Source organism: Ochotona princeps, chromosome 12 (assembly GCF_030435755.1).
Source record: "Ochotona princeps isolate mOchPri1 chromosome 12, mOchPri1.hap1, whole genome shotgun sequence".
Classification (NCBI taxonomy): Eukaryota; Metazoa; Chordata; class Mammalia; order Lagomorpha; family Ochotonidae; genus Ochotona; species Ochotona princeps.
In genome coordinates this window covers 44,008,112-44,020,689 of record NC_080843.1, presented here as the reverse complement: position 1 = coordinate 44,020,689, position 12,578 = coordinate 44,008,112, and the positions used below count along the sequence as shown (strand labels likewise).

The following is a 12,578-nucleotide window of genomic DNA, read 5'->3' as shown; positions in this document are numbered from 1 at the left end:
CTTCCAAAAGGATGAGTTTAGTTTCCACATGGATCCTCTCCTAGATGTCTCCTGGCGAAAATATGCCTATTTTTTGTTAAGACAAACTTGTCCTCTCTGCTTGCTTAGTGAAGCCCTTTCTCAGTAAAGCCCTCTGTTCAGAACCAACTAGCCGCTGCAGTAGGGTCCCTGGCATCTCAGGCTGAGGCACCCTTTGGGACTCAGGCCACTTTGAGGGCCTTATGTCTACCAATGAGATTTGAGAATTACATCCTACACCTGCAACCAGCTGTGCTTGTAAAATAGAAACATTGTGTACCCTGTCACAGTGTACAGATAGCAGGGGCTTTGCAGTGGTTGACATCTACAAGCTTGGCAGCTATGACTGCCACTGTTATTGCTCCTGGTATTTGGGGTGATGCGGCAATGACAGTATCTGTTGCCCAGTGCTCAGGACAGTGCCAAGGCAGAGCTTAGACCACACAGGTCCTGGGCACTGACTTGCAATGGGACTGCCTTTGCAGGTGCAGAGCCAGGCTTCAGACTACACGAGGTCAAGGAAAACAACCAGAACACAAGCCAAGCACAGGGCTCCTTCAGAAGTGTTTGCCCGAACAAGCCTGCCACAGCTCTGGTTCAGGAGCCAGGGTGTTGAACAGGCAGCCATCTAAGTAGAGTTCCTCAGGGTATGACCACAACACCAACTGCCCCAGCACCACCTAGCTCCAGAAGCAATGCAGATTCCCAAGTTTCATCCCAGACCCATCGAGGTAGCAGCTCTAGGAGGTATAGCTGTGTTAATTTGCTCATCAGGAGAATAGTATAGGCTACCATTTTGAGGAATGATGATTTAGAGTAACACCAGTTGCTAACTTTTTGACGAAGTCCCTGAATGTTGGTGGCTGTACACACAGAAGTTTGTATCTTGGGCCCAGCATAGTCCAAGGCAGATACAACTTTGAGCCTTAAGCCCCTACCCACAGCAGCAGCAGCGGGAAGAGCTTGGTGGAAAGTGGATGTCACTCCACACCCACCTGCCCAGAAGAAACTCTGGAGCAGTGGCCTCTGAGGAGCCATGCAGACTATGCAAAGAGAAGCACAAGTTGTGGGCACCCAGCTCCAGTCCTGGGCCACAGAAGTGCAGCTGTGGACCTTGAAGCACACCTCCCCCCTCCATGAGATTCAGAGCCATTGTCAGAGAGGCAGTCCCTCAGCCCCTGGGCCCTGACCACAGCTCCCTTCCACAGGGGACTGCTAGGCATCTTCGTGGTGCAGGAAGGAGCCTTGGAAGGCACACACACATACCATGGAACTGTCTTCTGTGCTTTGAGTCCATCCTCACCCTCCCGTGCACTCAACTTGATGGAGAACTGGACGGCAGCCAGTGAAATCCTTGCAGGAGACTTTTGTGCTTGGGAAAAGAACACACCCCAGGAGAACATCCAGCAGAGAGTGAGGCAACTGCTCAACAGAGTTCCCCAAAGACATAGAGACTAACAGTTCCAGAGAAACCCAGATCCTGTTAGAAACAATATGTTAAAGTGCCTTATTACTTGGCTACATATTGCCTAAGCATGAAAAAGATATTAACACACTGTCAGGTTACTGGAACATAACCCAAAATAACTTACATTTTTCATATGTTGCTAATTATTTTTCTGAGGCTGGCTCAGACTGGTAAGAGAGAGATTTGAAGGCTTTTACCAGATTATTTACTTAAAGAACTTAAGCATGCCATTATTGGTTCCCATGGAAACAGAGTAATACAGGAGACAGAGGAGGTCATTTTGACCATAATTAATGTATAAAAAGAATGCTTTATATGGACTTTAGTCAAGGATACAATGAGATGCTGTAATACTTTAAACCTTCCCTTCAGCAAAGTAATTTGATCTGGGGCTCAGTTTTCATACACCAGTGTTACCTTTGGTTTGCCTCATCTGTAACTAATTTTGAGTTGTAAATTAAGTTTGTTTCACAGATTTTTTCTTTTCCAATGTCATCATTTCACTTTTGACTCAATAGGAATATTCCAGGGCACAGAATTTTCCCAAAGTTCTTAGCACCTACAAATGCATGATTCCACTGGACTCACCTTTTCTGCATGTGCTATAGTTCTGTGCTATGAGTTTTCAATAAATATTTGATCAGTGAGTTAATTCACCATAACCCAAAGGCACCACACAATTCAGCAATGCCTTTATAAAATCACCAAGGAAGCTTTAATTCCAATGTGTTGTATGTTGAAGGTGTCTTTCTGTAGTCTACCTGAAAAGTAGTGATCCACTGTACATTTACTTCATTGGAGGTTCTGTGTTTTGGCACATAGTAGACTCTTTGGGGATTCTAACCAAAGGATACACACCAAAAATGTGGTTTGTATTTCATCCTTCCGCTTGCGTTAAACAGTGGATTTGCTGTACTGTCTCATAAGGATAAAGTTTCTCATGGGAGCTTGATGACAACTTTCTAAAAAAATTTTAATTGACTACAGTGTGTCCCAAAAGAACTAAAGAGAAGAGAAAGCAAGAGTTGACCTTCCTAGTTTCTGAGTTTTTAACACATTGAAACATTGCATTAGGTCAGAAATTACTAGGATTTTGTTTCTTTTAGAGCTGTAGTCCAAGAAGCACAGCTTCACCCAGGCAGCCCTGAGGGAGGGACCAGACATGGGCTACAGTGTAACATTGAATCATGTCTAGGAACAGGTGGCCTGAAGTTAAGTGGAGTCAGCACACAGTTTCTCACACTTCAGTGGGTAGCCAGTGAGTGACCAACATTTTGCTTTTGTAAATATGAAGCTTGAAATCACTTAACGAGAAATGTAAATCTATTATATGCCCCTGTTACAAAAATGTTGATGGGATTGGCAATGGTATTGATTTTCTTTCTTCCTTTTAAATTTACTGATCTTTGGGGGGAAAGGGAAAGTAGTGGGAATTATAGCTGGTTTGTGTGTGTGTGTGTGTGTATGTGTGTGTGTGTTTGTAGTCACATTCCTCTTCCAGGAGTACAAAAATAGCATTGTATTCTGCTTCATAGGCACCATGATCACTTGGCTTAGCCAAGAGTTCGGATTCGCAGCAGTACTGTTCCATAGGCTTGGGAGAGAGTGCCTAAAATAATGGATGGTGTACTTTCCTGTGTGTATTTATGTTCAGATAATTTATTTAAATAATGTTGCTGGCACATGCTTTATAGCTGCTTGCATTTTGTTACACAGATTTCAGCATATCTTGCAGACTATGCAATTCATTTGGAAAATGTAATTTCCATCCCTGCATACTAATCGATTTCTTCACAAACACCTGCTATCAGTTATGATAATAAAAATGCCACTCTGAATTGAAAAAGGGCCAAATAGAGCTTCCTAAGGAAATGACTTAAGTGTCTTTGAATGCTACTAAATGTAGTAATATGCTTGTGTAGTGCCAACACTTTTCTCATTTGCATTTTCCACGCTTTTTGCCCCATAACCAGTTACCATATTCTCTCAAAAGAAGTGTCATAACCATGTTCACATGGGTTGGTAAACTGAGTTATTAGGAGCCGGTATCTCAGGGTGTAGGCAGGATTTGACATTGAAGTGCACAGTGTTAAAGAGCGTGGATAGACTTTGCTCCTGGGAGTTTCCTGGATCCTCCTTGATTTTGTGTGCAGTTCTCCTGAGAACTGTAATAGTGGCTGCTTCTGGCTTTGTATGCACACAGACCCCAAATTGCATTCCCTTCATTCATTGTCTTCAGCGTCCAGTTCATTCCATGCACCATTGCCAAACCAATCTTCCTAAATCACCGATTTCACTGTGTCCTTCAGCTATCTCAGGAAACTCCAGTTGCTCCCAATCAGCCATCTCCTTGACTGTAACCTTTCCCTCCTGCCTCAATGCTGTGCAGGGCTCTCCTCAACCACCCCCTTGAACGTGACCTTCCTCTCCTGCCCCAATGCCTCTGCTCTCCCCTCTCTCACTTCTCCCAAGGAAGCACTTGCTTCTTGGTTCAAGCTTCCCTTCTTCCTGATCCAAATATTCTCACTTCAGTATTTACTCCTAAGTTTCTGCTTCTGCTATACCATGGGGTTTCCCTCTTCTGAATTCTCTCTTGATCCTGCAGTCTTCATTTGACCTTCTCTCCTTTGAACTCCTTCATCATGAATCCGGAGCTATTAAGTTGCTCCTTTGTTTATTCATCCAACCAACTTTTGTTGAGTGTCTGCTGCATGCCAGGCATCACACTACTCTTCCCTCCTTTGAAAGCATTAGTTTCATTTTAACTATCCCATCATCTGCTAGATTTTTAAGCTCCCTGAGCAGGGAAGCATATTTCTTCTGCCCTATTTGAAATCCAGCATGCCCAGGCCTGGGTGCAGGACCATGTGTAGTAAATGCTTGTTGACTAATTGCTCCTTAATGAAGTGAGATGGGAACTTTCTGATTAATGTGTTTTTTTCTTTGATGAATAGTAAATCAACAAGTACTGTGTTTGGATTGCCATTTTGCAAAATGGAATACCTTCAAACACTGAAGTGTAAAACTGTCAGTGTAACTTGCTGTTTACTATATGAGGAGAGAATTCCCTGAGATCTCAGTGCACCGCAGGCTGTGCCAGCCATATATGCAAGTCTGAAGGCGCACTATCCACAGGTCTTCCTCCATCTGATTGTCCAACACTAGGTATGGGAAACAGTGCATGGAAATGAGTGTGTACCAAGAGCCTAGTGTGCTTTTGAAAGGCTCCATACCATACTCACATACCAGGACTAAGAACTTTAAACAAGTTTATGGTAATAAGCGTTTCAAATTTTCCTTTATTTTTTTTTTCTTGCTTGTAAAAGTGGAGAATGACTTCTCTGGCCTGAGAGCAAGTTTGGGATCCTGGTATAAGAGCAGCAGTAGAGAACAGACATTGGTGTTGTAAGAACAAGGGACTCATGCACTGACAGCTGCACAGGAATTGAGAGCCGACTCTGGCAGTCCCCTGAATTCAAAGACTCACTCTGCTACTTTATGTGGCTGGACAATCATTGCACTTCTTTAGGTTTTGTTTTTCTCCTTTGTAAAGGCGGGGTTAACACGGTGCCCATGTTGTAGGCTTCTTGGAGGGACTGAGTTGGTTCATACAAGGCTCTGGGCTCCACGTTTATAACCTTATGAATGCTCAGCAAACTCTTGATGTTATTAGAGACACCACTGGGCAACACAGTGGAAATTTGGGGGAAGGCATTGGCCATCATCAGTTTCTGTTTTGTGCCTTACACATGTCTCTTTAATTCAGTGTCAGCTGTTTCTGAAGCCTGGTGATGTGTACATAAGACCCTGCATTCCCTGCCTTGGTTTCCCAGTGAGATGGGACAGGACTGAAGTCTCAATTTCTGCTTTTAGGTTTCAGTAGGACTGTAGAGTCATCACTCCATCTTGGAGGGAGTTTAATTTGCTTGTGAAAAGGGTGACACTAGGGTACAGTTGTAAAAGGAATTAGATACAAGAATTTGCGTGATGAGGAAGGAATGGTTTGTATGTCATCCCCTCTGATCTGTGGCTGTGGCTGCTGCCGCTGCTCCTGCTCCTCCTGTGCCCTGCCTCAGGCTGCAGAACTATAACCCATTGGAAAGGTGGCACCATTCCAAGGAGCCAGGCAACCCTGTAGGGAGAGAGCAGACAGTAACACAGTAGGAAGGATTGGGGCCTGGAGTTCTGAGTGTTGTCGTCACCTAGCAGTGCACACTGATTTCTATAAGGGTGTTAGGGGATGAGATCAAGAGATTATAATTTATAAGGAATTAATCCTGTGCTCAAAAGAAACAGTCACACGTAAGATCAAACAAATAGAATAGAAAACAATTCTAAAAGAGGCCACATACACCCAGTGAAAAATAAGAGACTCCCCAGGTAAGGCCTTGCTGTTCTGTTTTCTGAGCTGATCTGAACTTTAAGAATCTGGATGAGAAACTCCCTTTGGCCTCTCAGCTTGCAACTGTTCTGTTTGTCCTCCAGCCCTGGCTGCGCAGGCCTACGCTCTGAAAGAAGAGAATGATAGCCTCCGCTGGCAGCTGGATGCCTACAGGAACGAGGTGGAGCTGCTGAAGCAAGAGAAAGAACAGCTCTTTCGGACGGAAGACAACCTTACCAAGGACCAGCAGCTACAGTTCCTGCAGCAAACAGTGCAAGGCATGCAGCAGGTACTAGCTCAGACATAATTGTTCTTTCTTGTTTCAAAAGAAAAGATTAACTGTATTAAAGGAAAGTGACTTGGCAGTCATTTGCTGGAACAAACATGCACCAGTAACTTAATTCCAAAGACAAAGGAGTGCTGATGACTATCTGTAGAGGGGAGGAATCTGGCAGAAAACCAAGGTAAAGAAATGTGGTAAAACACTGTCTGCTGGAGGTAGGGAAAGAAGGCAGAGGTAGGGGAGTGAATGGTTGTACATGGAACATCGCTGGAAGCAGGAGGAACATCCAGGGTTGCTGGTCTGGCATGTGTGCCCTTGGAAAGTTGGAGGCAGCAGTTTGAGCTCTAAGTCCTGAGGCATTTATTGGGCTCCTCAAATAAGAGGAGCACCAAAAACAAAACCAAGCAAAAAACTAGGAAAGTAGGAAACTAGGCCCCCTGACCAACCAAGAGTTACAAGTTTTACAAAACTTGCTTCCTGGGATGTTAAACATATTTTGTAAGAGTTCGGGAGATTAGGGCAATGTTGAGCCTGCTCAGGAGAGATGAGAGGGCTGACTAACGTTACATAGGTCCCACGTTTAATTGGAAATGAAGACTTAAGTCCTATAATCAAAGAGGGTTAGAGGTGGCAAGAGATAACATAAATTCCTCAAGTTGTCCACAGCTGGATTGGAAGCTGGATTATCTACTTTACTGTGTCTTCATCCATTAGCAGTCATGTATCTGTCTGCGAGAGCTCCTGGCTAGTCTCACTTCATTTTGGTCAAGACTGGGTCATTCCCTAGACAGGTGGTACAGCCACTTCAAGGCACATGCTCGCTGCTAGTGTTTTGTCATCGTGGTTCAAAGCAGGACAGCTGCTTTATGTTTGTTGTTTAAGTTCAGCATAATGTAATCTCCACTGTTTCCACTCCTGCCGGGTTGTATAAGATCTCATCAGAGCCTGCAAACATGCTGGATAGAAATGCTTGTTGGTGAACTAGATGAAGCACCAACATTTTGAGGGAAGGGTGACTGGAGAGATGGAGCAGTAGGCCTGCTTTTGTTAAGGTGTGCCAGGTTTGAACCTGGCAAATGTAGTTTGAAGATGTTACTTGATGGCATTTGCTAGAAAGGAGGCAGATGCTGCAGGCTGTAGAGCTGGGAAAAGGAATTTGCATTGTGGGAAAGGAGATGAGGAGAAAGGAAAACCTAAATGTTGGCCTTGGGCAGATAGAATCAAAGCCAGGTTTATGCCTGAAACCATCAACCTTACTCGGTGTCCTTAAGGTATTTGGGTATGTGAATAACAAATCAAAAGTTACCATTTTTTGTACATGAGTATTTCTGAGGACCTATTTATTTGAAAGGCAGAGTGACAGAAAAAGAAAGAGAGAGTACACCCGTGCAAGAGAGAGCGTGAGAGCGAAAGAGGATGCTCCCATTGGCTGGGACACTCTCCAAATGTCTTCAACAGCTGGGTTTGGGAGATGCATCCAAAGCTAGGAAATGCATATGGGTCTCTCACATTGGATGGCAGAGACTCCAGTACTTCAAGCACCATTCGCAGGCTCCCTGGCATGTCAGCAGGAAGCTGAATTAGAAAAGCATGGTTAGGACTCAGACAAAGTGTTCTACTGTGGGATGCTTGCATCCCCAAAGGCAACTTCACGCACTGCACCATGACACCCACCATGCCTGTGAGCATTTTAAAATTACACCCTGGATGTACCAACCCAACCACTGCTTCCTGAAAGTCAGAATATATGAGTGCTTTTGAACAATGGAAATCCAGTGAAGTGATGAGAAGTTAAAATGAATCATTGGCACACTATTTTTAAAATCCCCCCAATCACGTTTACCTCTGAGATTGGCGCTTTTGAATTGCCTCCAAAATGTCTTAGCAGTTAGAGGTAACTACTAGAGAAGCAAGAGCCCAACAGGGAGAAGTAACAGAAGGAAAGATATAAAAAGGAGTCACGAATCGGAAACTGAGCAGCTAATGATCAAGTCACAGAAACTGCGTCTTAAACATCCCTTGGCCATCTTAGAGCGATTTTTGAGTGCTGGCTTAGAGTCCTCACTGGTTCATGTTCACAGTGTGTGTTAGACTCATCAGTGAGATTCAGAGGTCAGAGCCAGCCAGGAAAATGTCATTACACACATTGCTCAGGTCCCTGCACTTGGAAATTGATGTAACAGCTGCTGTGTGAGGCCCCCGGGGTTGTCCATATGCCTTCACATTGGGTGTGTGCGGGAGCCTTTGGAAGAGCCAGTCTGTGGATGTCCCCAAAGAGCATGACGCCAGAACCCAGCCTTCATGCTCCTGTCAGGCTTCAAGCCAATAGGTCCTCTTCTCCTGATTACTCCAGTAGCTTTAAAAGTATTAAAAGCCTTGAGGGCTGCTGAAGATCTCAGTCAGAAGGAAATCAAAAGGAGAGGAAGATGAGCCGTACCACTCAAGGAGGCCCAAGCCGGGGTGTCAGTGCCAGGGTGCCCAGATCCACAAGCCTGGGCTGCAAAAGAAGTGAGCATTGCTGAGCCCCGTGCCCTTGAAGGAGAGAGATTTAGCTGTCAGAGCTGCCCTGAGGGTGGGAAATGTGCCTTTCTGTGGCTGTTTTCCTGTTTTCCTTTTGCTGTGGTCGCAGTTCCAAAGGCTTCATGGTCAAGATCCAGGTTTCATGGGAGTGGTTTCTTGTCAGGGCTGTCCGGGAATATCTGTTCTCTGCCCCTCCCAGCCTCTGCCAGACTCTGGGGGTTTGCTGAATTCTTTGGCCTTACTTAATCTGCAGTTGTATTATTTTCCTTCTCCCTGTCTTCATCTCCACAGCATTGTGTGTGTGTGTGTGTGTATGTGTCCAGACTGCTGGTTTTTCTAAGAACATGGCTCCTATAGGGTTAGGAGCCCACCCTACACAGGATGATTGCAGGTGCACCGTGATTCTATCTGTGCATATGGGCACTCTCTATGGTAACGATAGGATCGGGGGCAAGCATAGTTCAATCCCAGGCAGAGACATGCTAGGCAGTCACACACTGGTTGGGGAACGAATAGAACAAAGCACACGGGCTAAAACTAACCACTAATCTGAGAACTCCAAGGAGTGCTGGGTGGTTGAGAATCCTTGGCTCATAAAGGGCAGGGCAGGGAGTGGTGAGAGCTGGTTCTGGCAGGCAGGATTCATGCCTTCTCACCTAATCCACTTTGACTACCGTGATTTTTTAAAAAAGATTTGTTTATCTTTATTGAAAGACAGATTTACAGAGAGAATGAGAGACAGAGAGCGAGAAGGATCTTCCATCTGCTGGTTTACTCCCCAAGTGGCCACAATGGCTGGAGCTGAGCTGATCTGAAGCCAGAAACCTGTAGCCTCTTCTGGGTCTCCCACACGGGTGCAGGGTCCCAAGGCTTTGGGCCATCCTTTACTGCTTTCTCAGGCCACAAGCAGGGAGCTGGATGGAAAGTGAAGCAGCCAGGACATGAATTGGTACCCATATGGGATCCTGGCACTTGCAGGAGGAGTGTTAGCCAATGAAACCATCACACCAGGCCTGACTGCCATGATTTTAACTTTTCCTGATAGTTAGAGGGACTTGTGGCTATGTCTATGGCCACATATCCTATAAGTGCTTTCTGAGAGTCATGTTTCTGCTATATTCTGTTACTGTTACAACTTGCTAAAAGATTTATTTATTTTCCTTGAGAGAGAGAGAGAAAATGAATGAATGAATCTTCTATCTGCTGGCTTACTCTCCAAATGACTACAATGGCAAGAACTAGGCTGGTCTGAAGCTGGGATCCAGAAATTCTTTCCAGGTCAACCATCTGCCTTTAGGAACCCCAGAACTTGGGCCATACTTTGCTGCTTTCCCAGGCTCTTAGCAGGGAGCTTGATCCGGAAGTGGAGCAACAGGGACCCAAACCAGCGTCCACATAGGATGCTTGTACCACAGACAGAGGATTAGCTTGCTGTGCCTGCATGCCAGCTCCACTAATTTGAATCTAACTCCAAAGAATTGCCCCAATTTAAAAACCCACCTGCAGTCTGCCCATTATCTGGGTCATCAATTGCAAAATCATAGTGTCACATGTAAGTCATCAGAGAGAGCAGGGGTTGCAATCTGTCTACATTTGGGAAATATCTTGTGTGTCAAAAACAGAAAAAAAAGGAACCTGAATGACTTCAAAAATAGTGGGGAATTTTTAGAGTTGCCTTCAAGTTTAGCCAAAAACTTCCCAGCCTTTCTTTTTTTAATCCCTTAAGGACATGTTCACTAACATCACACAGTTTCTCATGTATTCATGAAGAAAGCATTATGGGCAGGTTCCTAAAAATGAAAACCCTGGGGAGACTTTGAACGTTTCTGCATTTACTTCTGCGCTGCATGTGAGTCAGGATTTAATCATTTCAGAGGCTCCACACGAAAGGGAAGAGTCGCTTGTATTCACCGTAATGTGGCAACCTTTCCTGAAGCTGAGGCTGGCAGTGAAGTTAACCTCTCTCTGCCACAAGGATGGGGGAGTTTTATTTTGTATTTTCATCTGTGTCTTTGAGTACACAAGTAAAGAATGTAGATCTTCTGCACCCCTATTTGTCTTCAGGTTCCTACACTGAACTGTTTTATTGGGTATATTGTAGTAAAATTTATATGCGAGAAGATATACTCTTTTTAGGTTTGTAAAACACATGCAGTCATGTTACCATCGCTCCTCCATGAGTGTACGAATGAATTCCATCGCTCATCCCCTAAGGCCTTCTTTGAGACAACCCTGTTCCCAACACCAGTGATTTTTATTTATTCATTTTTATTTCCAGAATGTCCTATATGGAATATCCTAAAGTATGAAATCTCTGTGATCTGGTGTCTTTCAAAGTATCTCTGTATTCATTCATGATGATATGTGAATATATTGGAAAGCTTAAAATAGTAAAATGTTAAGATCTGAATTCTTTTTGATGAGTATATAAATCATAATCATATCAAGTGATAAATATGCTGAAAATAACAGAGTGCCATTCAAATCTGCTGATCAGAAAACTGTGAATGACTGATGATTATTATGCCAGAAAGTTGCTTCCTACATCCTTTAAGCCAATGCTTGTTAGTAGACTTAGCAAATCTAGCCTGAAGACCAGCTATCCCAGCCTAGTGTGCCGTTAGCCTGTGTAGAGCAATGACTCTTGAACTTTCTTATCTCAACCTTAGTGAGGCCCAGGGCTAGTAAGCTGTCCTGAGAGCTTTTAACCAGGGATAATCAGGGAAAAAATTAGAAAGGAAAGATTATTAAAATCAATACCATCTTAGAAATTAAATAGTTTGCTCAAAGTAGAACATGTTTATGATTTTCTATTTTTTCCAAAATTTCACTAATTTAGTAATTTTACTGAAGGTGGAAAAATACATCACTGCTTTCCTAGAATAGAAAGTAACTCAATTTTTTTAAAAATTGGTTAAATAAGAATTTCTCTTTGCAATGTATATTAAGAAATAAATGAAAATGTATGAAAATTAGAGCTTCAGTGAATTCATCTGACCACTTGAGTCAGTTCAGCATGTTATCTGAAATCTTGCTTATGCTATACTATTAAATCACTTGGCAAGTATTTTTTGAATGATAGAAGAAAGTCTGCACTCTATGATATGAGTATGTCAAAATCAAGATCATGTTAATGGCAGTGGGAGTGGTCCACAGGTAGTGGTGACCTCCACCATGATGGTGAAGGAACCTTCATGGTGAAGGTGGTTGTGGTGACATGTGTTGGCTGCAGCGGTAAAGCTGATTGTGGTAGAAATGGTTGTGATGTGTGGGTTGGCTGTGGTGGTGGTGCAGGTGACCACAGCTACAACAGCAAAGACGATTGTGACAGTGAAGATGACTGGTGATCATCTTGGACGAGATGGTAAAAGAAGCTGTGGTGACCAGGGTGGCTGTTAAGAGAAAGCTGGTTGTGATTGAGAATGTAGCTTTTGTAGAAAAGTTGATTGTGGTGGTTGGTGAAGGTAGCTGTTGTAGGTATGTTGGTACTTTTGATGACTGGAACATTTTAGAGCAAGAGTTAAAATGGACACATTCAAGACTATTAAAAGGGACTTTTAAAACGTTTCTTAAGAAATTGCATGTCTTTTGAAAGTTGTGGCAACCGCTGAGAGCATTGTGATCCCAATGCTCCTGGGCGACTTCAGAAGACAGTACCACAGAGAAGTGGGAGATCTGTGCAGCATCTAAGAACCCTGCAGAATGTATCAGGAACCTACTGGCACCAGGGGTCTCTCCTAGGGGCCAGCTAGTGGGTACCCTGTGCCTGCTATCCTCTTCCTCATACTTTTTTGTTTTGTGTTGTTTCATCTCTTCCACTGAAGTTTCTGCTTGGTAATCATTTTATCCCCAGAATTTTCTTTATCTCCCAACTAATACATTTTCCTGCAGTCTTATTTTATGATTGA

At 43.8% G+C, this 12,578-nt stretch overlaps 1 protein-coding gene across 10 annotated transcripts in view; it reads left to right on the top strand.

Moving 5' to 3' along the window:
* ENOX1 (ecto-NOX disulfide-thiol exchanger 1) overlaps positions 1-12,578 on the top strand; it is a 487,830-nt gene that overhangs the window by 405,598 nt on the left and 69,654 nt on the right. For all 10 annotated transcript variants that reach the window (XM_058670707.1, XM_058670708.1, XM_058670710.1 and 7 more), the window contains one exon: positions 5,972-6,156. In XM_058670707.1, the coding sequence (XP_058526690.1) occupies positions 5,972-6,156 (185 nt within the window). The remainder of the gene's footprint in view (positions 1-5,971; positions 6,157-12,578) is intronic.